The sequence below is a fragment of the Cyprinus carpio genome, chromosome A12 (genome assembly GCF_018340385.1).
Source record: "Cyprinus carpio isolate SPL01 chromosome A12, ASM1834038v1, whole genome shotgun sequence".
Taxonomy (NCBI): Eukaryota; Metazoa; Chordata; class Actinopteri; order Cypriniformes; family Cyprinidae; genus Cyprinus; species Cyprinus carpio.
The window spans coordinates 2,115,171-2,134,780 of NC_056583.1; the positions used below are offsets into that span (position 1 = coordinate 2,115,171).

Below are 19,610 nucleotides of genomic sequence, written 5' to 3' on the forward strand. Positions count from 1 at the left end.
GTTTGTAGTGAAGTGGCATTTTATATAGCTGAATGTCATCATTATAAGGGTCAAGGGCACTTAACAGGCAAAGAGAGACCATGAAGCATTGCTAATTAATGTATGTGGGTCCTATAGGTGTATATAAAGAAAGAGAGACATAGCATGAGAACTCTGAAACTACTAACAATTCGAAAGTACATTAAAATAGCAAGGTCAAATGCTTATCGGTACCATGTCAGAGCGAATGTCTGGTTTTACAGCAGTAACAGCTGTATGGGAATCACAGTAATGTCCAAGAGTCAGTGTGCACAGGTTGAATTGGTCCAACAGGAAACCTTAGCAAATCTTTGAAAGAAAATCCATTAGATTTTTTTATTTTCCTAAATTGTCTTTTCTGTTTTAATTGTTCTAAATTCAGTTTCTAATGGTTTAATTGCATTTTAATAATAAAAAAAGGTGTGTAATCAATTGAGTTCATGAAACTTTAACAATTTGTTAACATTTTGACAATAATAGGGCTCTGTGAAATGTTTATTTTTCAGAAATTCAGCATTGTTTTTTTTTTTTTTCTAAATTCCATGTTTAATGGTTTAATTAAATTTTATAATAAAGAAGAATGTCAAATCAATCAAATTCATAAAGTTAAAACATAAATCAAAAATTTATTAAAATTTAAACAACAATTTGGGATTTTGAAATGTGTTGTATTTATTTTCAGAAATTCTGAGTTGTCTGTTTTAATTATTTTGCATTGTGTTTTATGATTTAATATAAATTTACTACAAAAAATAGTAATCAACTGAATGCATAAAATACAATTTTTATTAAGATATTAATCTTTAAATATGTAATGAAATTAATTAATGAAACTTTTATTATATTATATTTATTATATTATGTTTATTATAATTTTAACAATAATAGGGCACTATGAAATGTTTATTTTTTCAGAAATTCAGCATTGTTTTCATTTTTCTGAATTCCGTGTTTAATGATTTAATTAAATTTCATAATAAAAAGGATGTCAGATCATTTCAATTCATAAAGTATAAAAAAAAAAAAAAAAGTAATAATTTATTACAATTTTAACAAGATGGCATTATGAAATGTTTTATTTAATTTTTTCCCCAGAAATTCTGTTTTGTCTGTTTACATTTTTCTGGATTTTGTCTTTTGATTTAATAAATGATTTTAAATTTTACTATTAAAAACTGTTATAATCAAATGAACTCATAAAACTTGATTTTATTAAGTTGTTAATTAATCTTTTTAAAAAGTAATCATATAAAATTTGAACAAATCCTTTTATTTATTTATTTTTTTTTGGGGGGGGGGGGGGGGGGGGGGGGGGGGCAAACAACAGAGACACAACCAAGAATTACTGTTTAAATTATAACTGTCACGATCTCTAGCTGGAGTGCCCGTGAGCTTCATTAGAGGGCACTCCATTCCAGACTCTTGCCACTTCAACCTGGACTCCATTTCCCATAATCCTTTGCCAGGACTCCTCATTAATTGCAATCACCTGTCTCTCATCACCTCATCAGTCTCGCACTATAAAGGTTGCACACATCCACACACACTTGGCTGATTATTGTTTAGTCTCTATCCTGTTTCTTGTATCCATGTTCATTTGCTTTGTCTCCTTGTTTTTGACCTTGGACTGTTTATCTGGTTTTTGATTGTTTTGCTGCCTGCCCTGACCTTTACCTGTTTCGGATTCCTCTTTGTCTTTGCCTGGGACATTATTGTTTGCTGGTGCTGGACTCTGCCTGTTTGACCACTCTCTATAATAAAGCCTGCATTTGGATCCTCAACTCTGTTGTCACAATGCCTCCATCGTAACAATAACATGGATGAAAAATTGTGTAATATTCCTTACAAAAATTGTTTCAATAAACTGTATCATTATTGTTGTTGTTGTTATTACTGCTAAATTCTACTCTACAATACTCTACAATCTCTGCATAACAGAGATTTACATTTTAAATCATAAATCCACGAAAAATGTGTGATATTCCCATAAAAATTGTTTAAAAATTTGTTGTTGTTGTTACTTTGAGAAGTACATTCTACTGTATAATGGTAATATATTTTTGTTAAAAATTCTTTTAGTTCAGCATAACTTTTATTTTGGCAGGTTATAGTGAAGACCAGGCTGGGTATCATTCAAAAATTCTTGAAAAAGTATCGATACGATAACTCGATACAGGTTCCTGAACGATACTTTTTTCGATACCAATTTTATTAAATCCATTTTAAAAAGATCACATTACACACTACCTCAAAAATGTACATTACACATTACCTCATAAACCTTTTTTTTTTTTTCAGTTTGTTGAGGTTTTTACAGACTCATCTCCTGAGCCACTGCACCAAGGAACAAAATGTAACCAACATAAATCAGTGTAAATAGTTTTTATAAAAAGTTTTCAGTGCAAAATGTGTCACTATGTGAGGATCACTGATTTTATTTAAAAATAAATAAATAAATAAAAATTAGCACGTCCTCTTTTTCAGGAGACAGACAAGCCCTATCTTCGCTGATGATGTCCTCAGGACAGTGTATGATTTGTCTGTGATTTTCATGAGATTCTGCCTATTTTTATAACAATACAGGGAGTTTACATGAAAAATGCTAAGCATGTGTAGCGATTAGCTTGAAATAGACTACAAATAACATTTCTGCAACATTTTATGAACAAAATTCACATTAGACCGCAATCAGAAGTTAACACAAACACTTAATGGTGGTTTAAAGTGAGTTTTGAGTAAAAGCATGGCATAAATTTTATAAATTGTCATATGTAGCCTGATGCTACAGTGTGCGTGAATGGTCAGGTAACATGCATTTTCCTTGACCCCTCGCCAGAGCCAATCACTGATTTGGGCACATAAAGCATGCTGCATGCTTATTAGCTCACTGACTTTGATGAGTTTAACCCCTTAGGTATCAATATTTGGTACCAAACGTCATTTTTCGATACTCTATAATATCGAGGCCATTTGGTCAGTGCCTAAAAAGAATCACACTCGATACCCAGCCCTAGTTAAGACTAATTAAGTTATTTTTTGTGTCTATCTGATGATAGTTTAATTAAATGAAATAATAAACAGCTGGTGAAGTGACTCTTAGAGCAGGTCTGGAGATCAAGTTCATGTAGCGAGACGGCAGACTCTTAAAACATCACGAGCATCACGCATGCTTTAGTATGTGCAGAAGACCAAACTGTGCCGCTCATTCACACAGAACATGCAGACTTCTTATTTCAATAGCAGGCTTTTTGTGGTTTGTTCACAGACATTCATCCTTATCGCCATGTGATTAAGTTTACAGCACTACTACTGATTCATTCATCCAAAATTTGCCAAATTCCACAACATTCTTTCTGATTAATACAGTAAACTCAACATTTATGACTGGATTCCTGTGAAACTCATAGGGCCCTACATTGCACACACTTTCACTATTACTCCATTCCAGTGGCAAAAGGCTTCAGACACCAATGTAACATTTGAAACAAGTGTTTGATCTCTGGAACCAGTGGTTAATGAAGTCACTTCTTACTAAATCAACTCCAGTGGGAGGAACATATTCGGGAAGCCGCATGATGAAGCTATTGAGCTTTTGGCTAATTGCACAGGGAGCTTTAAGCCACAGCACAGTAAATATGACACCAGAGAAGGATTGTTCTGTTCTTTCTGTTTCTTTTCACTTGATTCATGTCTCAGTCTCAAGTAGACAGACATTTTAGTATCGCTATAAAGTCTTGCTCACTTTGCTGCTTATTCTGCCTAAAAACTTCCCATTAAGATGGAAAGAAACAACCTCAATTAACCTCAGTTGGTTTGCTTCTACATGCTGTTTAAGGACAGTTAAAGGATCAAAGACATGATGACATCTATTAAAGTGACAGTTCACTCAAAAATGAAAATTCTGTTTTTTTTTTTTCTTCTGTTGAACACAAAATAAAATATACTGAAGAATGCTGGTAACCAAACAGTTGACGGTACCCAATGACTTCCATGGTATGGAAAAAAATATATACTATGGAAGTCAATGGCTACCATCAACTTTCAACAAAATATCTTCCTTTATGTTTAGCAGAAGACAGATAATCATATATGTTTGGAACATGATGCAGAAAAGTCACATCAAAATTACCATAAAATGTAAAAAGCCTCAACTACCCAGAAGTCCTCACAGAATTCCTAATTATAATTTGTAAATTTGGAATTTTCTAAAAGCTCCAAATTGTACCACCTGATCACTGCAACATTACATGGAAACTCTCAAAATGGCAGCGGCTTTAACAGTAAAATGTAGTTATCTCATAATATTTCTGTTAAATAATTCTAATAACTGACTATTATATTAATGTATTAATAAGGCAAGGTCTGAAAATAAACTAAACACATAATACAGTTCAATGTTGCTAACAGAGTTAGATATGTCTAATGTCTTGCTAAATAAACTTGAAATTAAGTTTAATATGTTATTTGCATAACGACTGACTTTTTTGCATTGTGGTTTTGTTTATTGATTACTTAAATTACACAGATTAATTTCAATATTAATAATGTTATCAAAGAAATGCATAATTAAATGGATTAATTTCAACGGTAATTTTTGTAAAATAATGATTTGTGAATTTGCAAAACATACTTTTGAAAAACTGACATTTTTGAAAATAAAGATTAAGATGTGTACACTGACATACACTTCAGGTGTAAGGAAAATATGTTATTTTTGACTTGACAGTTACACCACATGACATTTTTACAGTTTTTAAATTTAAACTTTAGGTAAAAACAACACAAAAGTTTAAACAAATCGATAGAAAATGAGCATGAAAACATAGATATTTCTATTTATTTTTTTATTATCCTTATTTTTAACACTGTTATTTGTCATTGATCCTACATCTAATATGGTTCAATTTATATATAATACACACACACACACACACACACACACACACACACACACACACACACACACACATTATTTAGCAATCTTTTCTGTTTCTCATCGTTGTTGTACTTGTTGTACATCGTTGTTGTTTTTGTTCTGTTTAAGCCTTTTCTTTTGTTCACTAATCATTTTTTCAGCATACTGTTCACAGTTTTTTTTTTATGGCTGACTGTATTTTATGTTTGGATTAAATTGGACAATTGGCACCATCAGATCATTCATCATCATCATCATATTTATCTGAATTTATTCCAGTGTCTCACAGTTACCTGGTGCAAATTATTTATAAAATGAAGCCCACTTTTTGTTCATTTGATGTTGTTCCTCCTCATCTCTTAGAGACACTTGACACTATTAGTCCTAGTTTACTGTCAATAATTAATAGCAGTTTAATCAGTGGAATAGTCCCATCTTATTTTAAGCATGCCACTGTGCACCCGCTACTCAAAAAAACAAATCTTGATCCAACAGTTTTAAATTATTACCGTCCCATTTCTAAATTACCGTTTTTATCAAAAGTTTTGGAGAAGGTTGTGTTTAATCAGCTTTCTTCTTTTCTACAGGAAAATACTGGAGTAATTTCGATAAATATCAGTCTGGCTTCAGACCTCAACACAGTACGGAATCTGCATTGCTAAAAGTATTAAACGACTTATTGTTGATTGTCGATTCTGGCAATTGTGCTGTTTTAATTTTGCTGGACCTCATTGCGGCATTTGACACTCTCAATCATGGCATTCTTTTAAATCGCTTACACTTTACAGTAAATTGGGATTCAAGGTCATGTTTTGAATTGGTCTGTATCCTTTTTAAAGGATCGAACCTTTTCGGTAGAGACTGGCAAATATTCATCATCTTGTGCACAAGTTCTGTATGGGGTTCCACAGGGCTCAATTTTGGGTCCTGTTTTATTTTCTTTATACATGCTTCTTTTGTATGCTATATTTAAGAGGTACAATGTTTCATACCACTGTTACGCAGATGATACTCAGTGTTATGCATCCTTGCACTCAATGGATGTCTCCAGTTTACAGTGTCTGTTTGATTGTCTGAGAGATGTTAAACAGTGGATGTCTGCCAACTTCTTTCAGTTAAATGAGTCTAAGACTGAGGTCCTAATTTTTGGCTCCCCATCTTCTACAGAGGTTGTGGCCAGTAAACTGTAAATAGACCTCTATCTGGTAATCTTCTTTCATATGTCAGAAACGTAGGCATTATTTTTTGACTCTGCTTTGACTTTTGATAAACAGATCAATGTTGTGGTTAGAAGTTGTTTTTATCACCTAAAGAATATTGCAAAGATGAAGTCATTCTTAGCATTAAGAGACATGGAGTCTTCAATACATGCTTTTATCTCATCCAGATTAGATTATTGTAATGTATTGTACTTCTGTGTTTCACAGTCTCTATTGTCACGTCTTCAACTTGTTCAAAATGCTGCTGTTAGATTGTTAACTGGAACAAGGAAGAGGGAACATATTTCACCAGTGTTGATCTCTCTCCACTTGCTCCCAGTTAAATATTGTATCCAGTTTAAAACATTGTTGTTTGTTTATAAGGGTTTGCATGGACTGACTCCGTCACATATCTCCGATCTCCTTCTGCTCCACTGTAATGCCTCTAGGGAACTTCAATCAACTAGTAGTCTTCAGTTGACTGTTCCAAAGACACGCTTGAAATCGAAAGGAGATTGTGCCTTTTCAGTGGCTGCTCCACAGCTATGGAACAAGTTGCCACCCTATATAAGAACTGCACCAACATACACTGATTTTAAGTCTCTTCTTAAAACTTATTTATTTACTGTTGCATATGGTCATAAGTAAGTTCAGTGGCATAACTGTAGTGAACTATTTGTCGATGTTTACTTTTGTATTTTGGTATATGCTTAAATTTTGTACAGCACTTTGGCCAACAGCTGTTGTTTTTAAATGTGCTCTAGAAATAAATATTACTGACTGACTATTGTTCATTGTTTGTTCATGTTAGTTCATACATTAACTAACATTAAATAAGGGAACCTTGTTGTAAAGTGTTACCGATTCTTTTAAGTGTTGCGTGTAATATGCATTAGACGGTCAGCAAATGGCCTGTGGATGTACCGTCTGAGTCTGAGACTGCATGTCTCACGTAGTGCCTGCTGCAGATTTGTCAGTTATATTAGGAAGCATATGGAAACCCATATCTTGGCAGAACGTCCTGGTATACCAGAGAGAAATTAGTTCCAGCACTGAGGCCTGATGGATAATCTAGCCTTTAGGCTTTTCGTTCTCTTATATGCTTCTGTATTACCAGCCCGGGGCGACGACATTCGATACTAGCCTCCAAAGAGGAAGCTGATAAATAATTTCTTATTCCTCTACAAATCATTGTTTAAATATAATGTACAAAGACATATGCAAACAAGTATGCAATCATGTTTAGGTCATGTTTAGGTCAGGGACATGCAGAGAGTTCCTCAGGGGCAGGTACTCAAATGTAAAATAGAAATGTAAATAGAAATGTATATATACACTGAACAAAATTATAAACGCAATACTTTTGTTTTTTCCCCCATTTTTCATGAGCTGAACTCAAAGATGCACATCTTTGAGTTCAGGTCATATAATATAGGTCAAAAGTTTGGATACATTAGGATGTTTTTGCAAGAAGTCACATATATTTTATTTCTGTGATCAAAGCTGAATTTTCAGCATCATTACTCCAGTCTTCATGATCTTTCAGAAATCATTCTAATATGTGGATTTATTATAGCACAACTGTTTATAATAAATCATCATAATAGAATGATTTCTGAAGAATCATGTGACATTGAACGCTGGAGTAATAATGCTGAAAATTCAGCTTTGCATCACATAAATATACGATATTTGAAATAATATTAAAAAACAAAAACATTATTTTAAATTGTAATAATATTATATAATATTACAGTTTTTTTCAGTATTTTTGATCAAATAAATGCAGGCTTGATGAACATAAGAGACTTTCATAATGCTGCATATTTATCAAAAATAGTAATATAGTAAAGTACTTTCATGTCACCATTTCACCAGACTACACTTCACATAATTGGCCTGTAGGTGGCACTTGGGCTTCATTAACTATGATAGTTTCATGAAACAGTAAACGTATATAAATATTCATAAATACAAGTGAATTGAACACTACTTACCATTAATGCGAGTTTTGGTGCTGCGCAGTTTTGTGCAGCGCTTTGTAGTCAGTTGAAAAAAAAAAAAAGATGTTTAAAAAAAATTGTTTTTCCTTCCGGTGACCCATAGGCACCCCCTGAAGAACCATATATGACTCGAGAGCCTATAGGTTTCCGAACAGACTATAAAATATCAGTCAGTCAAGCAAAGCACAAAGCCCACCCCCTCCCTTCCCCTGTCTTAGTGGATAAACATGAAAGTTGAGACTGACCGCTGCTGTTTCGGCTCTTCCTGTTGTTTTTGCCCCCTGTCAGCAGCATCTTCAAGCTGTTTTTAAACATGGTGGCAGCAGGCAGAGGAGGCTACACGAACACCTGTAGAGGAGGAGAGAAAGGATGCGTCTAGCAATGCAAACATTAGGAACTGATTTTGAAATCAAATTGTCAATACTTTATGAGTCAATGGATGTGACATAATGCTGATACAGTATTAACCCTGACATATGTTTTGTTGGGAATCATATTTGATATATAAGGCTTTTAAGGCTCATACTGTATGATTTAGTGAGAATGTGGAGCTCATATTTGAGGAGGGAAAAATAACACCTTTGTTTTTTCTAAGGCCCAAACTAAGCAAAAACATGCACTTTGGTGCAGAGGCTGATATGGTCAAAAAGTAGTGAGAAATTCTGACAGCTTGTAATGTAAATCAGTGAGATCTTTATAACAGACTATGAGCATAAAATGCATATAATTCAGTTGACATTCATAACATTTACCAATGTAAAAAGTAAATCATATACAGTAAATCAGTTGTCACTCTATATCTCCCAATAATGTCTTAGAAAGACAATATTTAACATACAATGCAATACAATGATGATTGAAAGATTAACAAATAAACATTCCTCAAAAGCCTGATGGATCATATTTAATGCTCATATTTGAACATCATTTTCATTTAAAAAAAAATTACATATGGATAATTAAACTTAAGTAAACTTACATTGTGTTCATCTTGAAATATTACTAATATTACTAATAATATAAAGTTATTCTTACATTTACTTTATAAAAATCAGTAATGATTTCACATCAAAAAGACATGTGAAGCACCAGTGGGAGGTGGACTTTTTCAATTATACTAAAAGTCCTTTTCCTCACTAAAATATTATGAATTATCAATCAGATGACAGAAGGCATGTAGTTTATTGTGTACAACGGGGTTTTCAGTTGCTTAGGCTTTAGAATTTTGACTTTATAGGGTTAAAAGTCATTGGATGATTATATTCTAACAAAGCCCAGTATAAATCGTTGACAAATTGCACTAAAAAAAGCATTGAAAAAAAGACACCGCTTAACTTCATGCATCCACACACAACCAGAGGCATGACAAAGGCTTTAGAGAGGATGTGACTTACCAAAACCCATTATGTGTCATGCACTAAGCTGGCTTATTGCTTTCCCCCATGTAATCAAATTCAGAAACAGGCAAAAGAGTGTGTAGAAAACAATAAAATCCCTCCTGAAATATCCAGAGCTTATTTAGACCAGATGAATTGGAGGTGTAATGCTTGTGATAGCATGCGAGTACAGTAAAAAGAAAGTCGAGCTTTGATATTACCCAATACCATTAGCAGGGATTCGTCTAGAGTGCTTTCTGTTTGGGTGGGTGAATATAGACAGAGAATATTAGCATATAATCTAAGCGACTGCCTCTTCCTGTTCTTTTTAGCACAGTCTAATTCTCTCACTCTCTCTGTCTGAGACAACTAATGAAAACAAAAAAAAAACTCATAACTATAGTAATACGTTCTCTCTTATGAGTCCTGTCAAAAGCCTCGCAGCAGCATTTTGGACCAGTTGTAAACAGTTAAGCAATGATTTAACAATACCAACATATAGTGAGTTGCTTCTTACTGTTCTTTTGCAGAGGAAGATACACTTGCATATTATCTGTATAGAAGTGAAAAGAGATTCCATGCTTACAAAAAAAATTACCCATATACAAAGAAAACAAAATTGGGCCGAGAATGGACCCATGTGGAACCCCACTAAGCAAAGAGACAGGTTGTGAATAATCTTAACTGAAATTTACAGGAAAAGTTCTGTTTAAAAGCAAGAACTTAATCCATGCAAGCGCTATACCATGGATTCCTACCACCTTTTCAAGCAGAGAGAGTAAAATGTCATGGTCAATGATATAGAATGCAGCGCTAAGGTCCAATAAAATAAGAACTGCTGAGGACCCTGAGTCAGCTGCAGTCAATAAATCATTTAAAACCCTGATCAAAGCTGACTCGGTACTGTGGTAAGCCCTAAAAATGTAATTTTAAATCTAAAAAAGTGTGTAATAGATTCTAAGCCGCCTTCTCTAAAACCTTTGAAATTGGCCGATAATTTGATACAACAGCAGGGGCAAATGTGTTTTTTTGATTTGTTTTTTCTTGTTTGTTTTTTTTTTCAAAATAGGATGAACAACAGCATGTTTAAACTGATTAGGGACTAGTCCTGTTAAAAGACTATTATTTATTATCGATAGTATACTGAGGCCAAGAACATCAAATGCTTGTTTTACAAATCTCACTGGAACAATACGCAGTGAACATTCAGTTGGTTTTCAGTGGCTGATTACCTCTGCTAGTGACTGCAAGATCAGTTCAAAATGGTCAAACCTAACAGATGATGGCCGGACAACTGAAAGGCCAAACAAACCAGGACAGGTTTGATCAGAGATCTAATATCAGAGATCTTTTGAACAAAATATACAAAAAAAAAAAAAAAAAAAAAAAGTTCAGGAAACAAAATGTATTATATTAAATAAGACTGGCAACTTACTACTATTTTTTGTAATTACTTCTGCAAAATAATTTCTCTTAGCCATCTTTACAACATTCTGAAAATTGGCTACAGACTCCCATATCATTTTAAAAGATACTTGTAACTTGTGAAGAGTCTAAATCCATATTAAAGGGAAAATTGTCCATTAAATAAAAAGGATCAATTTCATAAAATATATTTTTGAACTGCTCTATAGCTCCAGCATTTAAAACCCGCTGTAGTCAACTTTGATCTCTAGGTTTTATAATTCTATGTGATGTCAACACAGAAAACTTGATCTGATATTTCAACATCAATAGATAAACCAAAAGTCAAAACATGGCCATGAACATGAGAGGCTTATGCATGTTACGGATAAGTGTTACAATAGAGTTGGGGATCCACTTGCAGGCTTTATTTAATAGTCAGGCAGGCTCAAACAACAGCAAACAACAATATCCAGGATGAGACAAAAGAGTAATCCAAGAATAGGCAATGGTCAGGGCAAGTGACAAAAAAAATCACAAAACAAGAAAACAGACCAGAGTCAAAACACAGGCTCGTCAAGGCAAGACAAAAACTAGGAAGCAGAAAAACTCAGAAAACAAGGATATGCTTAGAATAGAGGGTGTAATCAGTTCCTGGTGAGGGGATTTTGGGTAATGGAGTCTGGTAAAGAATAGTCTTAATGGTGATTGAGCCCTCTGATGGTGATTGGGAAGAATAACAGGACCTGGATTCATAACAGTGCAAATGCTGTATAAGATTAAATTAATCAATTACATTCAATTACATCTCCTACCAATGTGTTTGATGGACAGCACACATGTATGATAAAGTGGAGCATGGAGAATAAAAAAAAAAAACACAATCCTGAGGTACCAAAACCATGAATGGGCTTAAATCATCAGGTATCATCTACGTCTCATTTAAAAACAAAACGTTGAAATTATGTCAATAAAAAAATGTTTTAAATAAATATTTTGTCTGATAATGAACGCACATTCATCACTGCCAATGTTAATTTAGCAGATACCTCCTCTGAGTTTGGTTCTCAGCGAACTTGTCAGAGATTCTGCAGGTTCACTCTCCATTTGGAAAGCAGAGGGGGCCGATAGCATGATGATATGGCTCGGTCTCATGGACTCCCTGGTAAAATTCACTTATAAGAAAACTCAAAAGGGCGCCCGGTGAAGGACCACTTTTTTATTCCCGCTTAAGTGACAGATTAGGGAAATGAGAGAAGGTTACCTTGGAGGAGGTAAATCTCGCCTTCACCTTTTTCGCAAAGCCACCTCGCTGCCCGCATTTCCTACGACGTCTGCGATAAAGAGCGCACAGCGGTCAGCACAGGTAAAACAGGAGCAAGCGCCCAGGTGGAAGGTAATTGGTGCCATATCCTTTCTGCATACAAAAGCGTGCACCCTCAATTGATGATTTAATATCGAAAAGAGTTTGCCGGTCACAAGTTATCAGGGCAGAGGAGTTTATCACGCAAAGAGACATAATCACAAATAGAACAAAGACAAACTCGCAGAACAAGAGACGGCATGCAACATACACTAGCACCATCTTGTTCATCAACAGTGGTACATATAATTTGTACACTTCATTACAAGTCAAAAAATGATAAATAAACATCCTAAGCAGCCCAATATTGCAAATGTATCTCAACCAATGATGTGACTTTGTGGCAGGACTATCTGTTAGACCAACCAATGACAGATGCTTTAGTAGTGGTAGTCTTGCTCAAATACATACTTTATAAATTTCACCCTTGGCACAGAGGAAACCTCAGAAGAGGAGAGAAAATGAAATAAATACACCACCATCGTGCCCTTGAGCGAGGCACTTCATCTCCAGTTGCTTCAGCTAGAATTTCTCTGCAATTAGTTTGCTTTACGCTATACTGGAAGAAAAAAAGCATTTGATAAAAGGCAAGCTCTTTACAAAATAAATGCAATAGTCTGCACTTAAAATACTGTTCACACCAGCACTTTGTAAAGAGTTTGTTTGTTTGTTTTTGTAAACAAATAGGCTAACAAATGATCAAAAATAGTAGATTAAAGGTTGAAGAAATGTATAGACAAATACCCAAACACACACACATCAGATATGCAATTAAACATGTTCATTTTAAAGGAAAATGAGTCATTAGTGAATTCTATGAATGCATTTCAGTTCATAAAGACTCATAATGTAATCAGTTAATTGCATACAAAAAGTCAAAAGACACAATTAATGAGACACAAATGATGCTCTCTGTGGATCTGAAGAGCAGCTGAAGCACTGCAGCAGGGTTTTGGACGCTTTGTACAATTAACAGCTTTTAGATGCCACAGCCATGTAATGTATCATAAATAAAGCATATTAAACGCAAGCCCAATTAGGACCCTTGTGTTGCTCTTAAAAACACATTTGGAGAAGGCAAGTGGTGTATTTATTACCAAAACACAAGCTCTTTATGCTCTAGGGTTCTGCAAATGCAGTAGCTCATTTCTAATTGAACTATAGTATGAAAAAAAGGCATTGATTCATCAGATAAGTAATGTTTTATACATTTGGCAGATACTTAAATCCAAAACAACTTTCAGTGAATCCAAGGCATACATTTCACCAGTGTGTGGGAACTGAACCCTTAGCCAGTTGAGCTAAATTAACACCATGTTCTGGTAAAATCACAGCAGAGCTCCAACCATAAAGTCACTATTACTTCAGTTCCCTTTCAGTCGGTCACTCTCAACGTCACGTCAGTGACTGACGAATTGAGATATCGCTTCGATAGACCAATCTACTTTGAGTGTAAACTAAATGAGCCAATGCACATTGGCATGCAACTATTGCATCCTGCTGCCGCTGATCAGTGCGTGAGTATAAGAAGGCAACAGTATCATTCTGCTCAACTGTGTCTGCTGTGAACTACGAATTCAGCAAGCTCTGGGAAGATTCCTGTGTTGGCGAGACGGTGCTTCAGCGGCGGTCGTTCCGGTGTCGAGTGGTTTTCGCATTTCAGGCTGCACTACCCCCTGTCGTGTTGCTATGGCCATCTCCCTGTGCACCTCAGCACTAAAAGAGCATTTCCTTAAGTGCGAATTTCCTCTAAAAGTGCTCAATGGCACCCTTTATAAAGACAATGGATCGTCCTTATAAGGATGCCGTTTCACCCATGCGTTTCTGGGTGTGGTCGTTACCTGACACCGGGTGATGGTCACGATCGCTGCCTCACGTGTCTGGGCATCAAGCCTCTGGGAACCAACCCTCTGGGGACCACCACTCCTCTTGCACCTCCGATCCAGTGGAACAACCCACGGAATGCGCTGGGACCTCTTCAAAGAGTGTACCAGCGGCATCCAGTGGGCCTCCCCCCGACCAGATATCGATCTCAGCATCGGAGGGAGAGCTGTCGGATGAAGATTCAGCTGCAATGCCACCCTCTGGGAAGGTGGCAAAGCCTGTATCAGATCTGGAAATGGCATGCTTTCCTGGGCTGCCGAGAGGGAAGGGGTCGAGTGGAATCCACCGTGTCCCAAGCCCTCAAGGCTGGATGATTGGTTTCTAGGGGTGGCGCGCGCTGGTTCTCAGTGCCCCGCCCCAGTGCCTCTCTTCCCGGAAATGCATGATAAGCTCACCAAGTCATGGATGGCACCTTATACTGCCAGAAACCAGCCGGTGGGCACCTCCTCCCCCACCACACTCAATGGCGGTGCAGTGAAGGGGTATTCGGGAATCCCGCCAGTGGAGCGGGCGTTAGCGATGCAATTGTGTCCTAAGTCCACCTCCTCCTGGCGTGGAGACCCGGTGCTTCCTTCCCGGGCCTGTAGACATTCGTCTGGTCTAACCGGCAGTGCCTATGCGTCTTGCGGGGAAGCTGCTTCTGCCTTACACACCATGGCATTACTGCAGGTGCACCAGGCTAAGGCACAGACCTTTTCTGCGGTTTGCATTCGAAACACGGGCATATTGGTACAATGTCCTGCCCTTCGGGCTGTCCATGTCTCCCCGTGTCTTCACAAAAGTCACGGAGGTGGCTCTTGTTCCCCTCAGAGAGCAGGGTGTTCGCATTCTCAACTATCTAGACGATTGGCTGATACTAGCACAGTCTTGGGATCAGTTGTGCAAGCACAGGGATTTGGTGCTCCGGCACCTCAGCTTGTTGGGCCTTCGGGTCAACTGGGAAAAAAGCAAACTCTCCCCGATGCAGAGGATCCCTTTTCTCTGTATGGAGTTGGATTCGGTCGAACAGACAGCACGCCTCAAAGAGGAACCTGCACGGTCGGTGCTAGCCTGCTTGAATACATTCAAGGGGAGGACAGCGGTCTCACTGAAACTTTTTCAGAGGCTCCTGGGGCATATAGCGGCCACAGCGGCACTTACACCGCTTGGCCTGTTACATATGAGACCACTCCAGCACTGGCTTTATGGCCAATTCCCGAGGTGGGCGTGGAAGCGCGGCACTCACCGGGTCCAAGTTACACCAGCCTGTCCCCAAATCCTCACCCCGTGGTCAGATCTTGCGTTTTTTCTGGGAGGGGTGCCCCTAGAGCAGATCTCCAGGCATGCTGTGGTTTACACGGATGCCTCCACCACTGGCTGAGGGACCACATACAACGGGCATGCAGTCTCAGGGGTTTGGACTGGCCCGCAGCTGCAGTCGCACATTAATTGCCTAGAGTTGTTAGCAGTGTGCCTTGCCTTGAACCGTCTCAAAGGTCACTTACGAGGCAAGCACGTGCTGGTCCGAACGGACAACACAGCGACTGTTGCGTACATCAACCGACAAGGTGGTCTGCACTCCCTTCGCATGTCGCAACTCGCCTGCCACCTCCTCCTTTGGAGTCGGACGGTTCTGAGGTCACTTTGTGCTGTTCACATTCCGGGCCTGCTCAACCGTACAGCCGACGAGCTGTCTCGAGCATGCTCCCGGGAGAATGGGGACTCCACCCCCGTACGGTCCAGCTAATTTGGAGTCATTTCGGAGTGGCTCATGTAGACCTGTTTGCTTCTCCAGAGACCTCTCACTGCCCTTTGTTCTATTCCCTGACCGAGGGAACTCGGCACGCAGCTGGCAGCGGGGCCTACGCAAATATGTGTTTCCCCCAGTGAGCCTTTTCGCACAGACACTGTGCAAAGACCGGGAAGATGAGGAGCAAGTCTTGCTAGTTGCACCGTATTAGCCCACTCTGACCTGGTTCCTCGAACTAGTGCTCCTCGCGACAGCCCCTTCTTGGCCGATTCCTCTGAGGAAGGATCTACTGACTCAGAGACAGGGCACCATTTGGCACCCACGTCAAGACCTTAGGAAAATCCATGTCTGGTCCCTGGACGGGACGCGTAGGTTCTAGGTGACCTACCCCAAGAGGTAGTGAACACCATCACTTTAGCAAGAGCACCGTCTACGAGACACACTTACGCCTTGAAGTGGAACCTGTTCGTCAAGTTGTGTTCTTCTCGCCGAGTAGACCCCCGAAGATGCCCGATTGCGGTCGTGCTTTCCTTTCTGTAGCAAGGGCTGGAGCAAAGGCTGTCTCCCTCCACCCTCAAAGTCCAGGTTGCCGCTATTGCTGCGTACCATGACCCCATGAATGGGAAGTCTTTAGGTAAGCATGACTTCGTCATCACGTTCCTTAGAGGGGCCAGGAGGTTAACCCTCTGGAGTCGATCAACGCGTATACGAGTTTTGAGGCATTTTCTCCTGATAACCCTGAAAAGAACTTAAATTACACTTTCAGTTTTGATCGTACAGATAAGAGCAATACATCAATCGAATCTGTAAAGGGTCTACTTTTATTTGTATCCACACATAATAACAACAAAACTTTGTGCATTTATAAAATAAAGAAAACAAACAGAGTGCTCTGTCTGCAGCCTTGGTCTGCGGTGATCTTCATTCGGAAACGCCTCATTAAAATGAACTGTAACTCGGTAAATACTCAACACAGAGACATGAGAGATATATCTATAGGAAGCTTGACATGTCTACTTTTAAACCGTAGAGCCGGTATCCTCCTGTGTTCTCACCTCAAACGGGTAGTGGCACTGAGAGGCCCCGGTTAGTGTCGGCTTGCTAAAACTGCTCCAGAGTGTCCGTACTGTAGACCCTGTTGAGTTCCTCCATCACCCTAGGTAGCTGGATGTGGCAAAACACCCGGTGCCAGGCCTTCATGATGAATCCATGAGAACCATGGAAGGCTGGGTTCCATATTGAGATCTAAGCGGTACTCGTATGTGTATAGTCCACGGTATAGCCTTAGAGCCCATTGCTGTAACACCGCTGAGCGGTCAGGTCGCCGGCTCGGCTCCTCAGCGAAAACCTGGTATGCACTGCTCCTGCTGCCTTCTTATACTCACGCTGTGATCAGTGGCAGCTGGATGCAATAATTGCAAGCCAATGTGCATTGGCTCGTTTAGTTTACACTCGAAGTAGATTGGTCTATCGAAGCGATATCCCAATTCGTCTGTCACAGACGTGACGTCTCCGTTCCCTCCTTCAGGGAACGAGGGTTACCATAAATAACCGAGACGTTTCATAACTACAAAAAGAAAGATTGTCGAGATTTCAGACTGACATTTCAAGGGAGATTTGAAGGCTGAAGGTTATATAAGGTGTTTAAAACAGGGTTTTGATGGATGTATGGAAAGATAGATAGAACAATATATAGAATGATGGACAAAACAGATGGATGAGCGTAAATGGATAGATAGATGAATATAACAAAAGTGAGAACAATGCATGAATGGATGGATGTTAGAATGATAGATGGAGGGATGGATAAATAGAATAACTGATGGATGGATGGAATGACAGATGAATAGTTAGATGGATAGACAGAATGATAAAACAGTGCATAGATAGATAGATAGATAGATAGATAGATAGATAGATAGATAGATAGATAGATAGATAGCTCAGACATTCTGCAAAACCACTCATTTGTTGTTCCAAGGAGCAAAGAAATAAAAAAGTTTATTTTATATAGTGCCTTTCTTCAAAATCAAGGTCACTTTACAATATCAAAACAGATGAACATGAAAGCAGAAAAAAAATACAGATAAACATGAAATCAATGGCATGAATCAGATCATGCATTCAGAGATCAGAGAAACAAGAAAGGAAAGATATCTTTTAAGGTGGGTTTTGAAATCCTGTAATTAAGAAAGATCACAAATGTGTTTGAGAATAGAATTCAAGAGTGTGGGGGCAGAGATACAAAATGCTCGTCCACCAAACGATGCTAACCTGTGGTGCAGAATTAACAGTGGACCAGTTTCTGAAGAACGTAGTGTGCGAACTGGGGAGTAAGTATGAATGAGATCAGAAATATATGGGGGGGCGAGACCATGAAGTGCTTTGAAGGTGATGAGAAGAATCTTGTATTTAATGCGAAAACAAACGGGTAGCCAATGAAGTCTAATGTGAGAAGATTTCTTTGAAAAAGTTTGAACCCTAGCTGCAGAGTTCTGGATATACTGGAGCTTATTTAATGTTGTTGCAGTAGTCGAGGCGAGAAGTAATGAATGCATGAACCAGTGTCTCAGCATCATTGATATTTTAGAAGGGACGCAAGCCAGCGATATTACAGAGGTGAAAGAAGGCAGATTTAGTGAGTGAAGAAATGTGGTTATAATTATACCCAGGTTTTTAACGGTGATGGAAGGTCAAACCAAGATCCCAGAAATGTTAACATTGTCAGGACAAAAAGGAGCAACATTTTTTGGTGAACTGAAAAGTAGTAGATCTGTTTTATCAATGTTGAGTTTGAGAAAGTTACTGGTCATCCAAGCAATTATATCATTAATACTGATATAGAGCTGGGTGTCATCTGCATAGCAGTGGAAGTTGAAGCCGTGATGACGGATAATGTTACCTAAAGGGAGCATATAGATAATGAAGAGTAAAGGCCCAAGAACAGAACCCTGAGGAACACCTTGAGAGACAAGTTTGAAAGTTCATGAAGGGTGAGATGACAGACATTTCAATTTTGGATAAATTACCCTTTTAAAAGACTAGCAAGTCTGGCAGCATAGAAATGTAATAATATAATTCCATTTAGCTGATAAGACTCCACACAGTTTACCACTAAGTACATTAGACACCACATCACAGTTTTTAGAGGTGTGATAACAAAAGCCTGTCAAATTTATTTAGTTTAGCCTCCGAGGTACAAAAGGAAAGAAATTTGACTCATCTGGGCTTAAAATAGTGTTCTAATAAATGAGACAGAGTAGAACAAATCTTCCACCTTCACAAGCTGCCAGAGGTCTGGGGCTGTGTGAGTGGGAAGCAGACAGGAAGCCTGGATTCGTTTAGCCAAACCAAAGCTTTTCTCAGGTAAGCAGAAACAGAAACTCCTACACAGACTCTGGACAGACATGAACCTCACAGTACAGGATTCTTCTGTCATACATTAAAGGGGACATATGAAAAACAGCATTACACTTGCTCTTAAGTAATATAAAAGATTCTGTTAAGTCATTCTTTTGACGCAAATCTTTTTAATCAAGCACTTGATCTATTCTCAGAATGAAGGATTTGTTCACCGATTTGAATTATTCGAACTCAGTGACTGTATGATTTGGACACAACAGTTATAAACCCATTAGATTAAAATATTATTAATGAATATATTAGTAAGTTAGCTGCTATGTGAACCAGATATTATGCAGATAGTCAAAAGACTGGCT

At 38.1% G+C, this 19,610-nt stretch overlaps 1 protein-coding gene across 2 annotated transcripts in view; it reads right to left on the reverse strand.

The window, feature by feature from the left end:
• LOC122146944 (protein TANC2-like) overlaps window positions 1-19,610 on the reverse strand; it is a 102,729-nt gene that overhangs the window by 52,141 nt on the left and 30,978 nt on the right. Inside the window, exons 2-3 of one of the 2 annotated variants that reach the window (XM_042767113.1) lie at window positions 12,180-12,332; window positions 8,381-8,483 (exon numbers count right to left, since the gene is read on the reverse strand). In XM_042767113.1, coding sequence (XP_042623047.1) covers window positions 8,381-8,450 — 70 coding nt within the window. In that variant the 5' untranslated portion in view covers window positions 8,451-8,483; window positions 12,180-12,332. The remainder of the gene's footprint in view (window positions 1-8,380; window positions 8,484-12,179; window positions 12,333-19,610) is intronic. The other variant, XM_042767112.1, reaches the window with a different exon arrangement.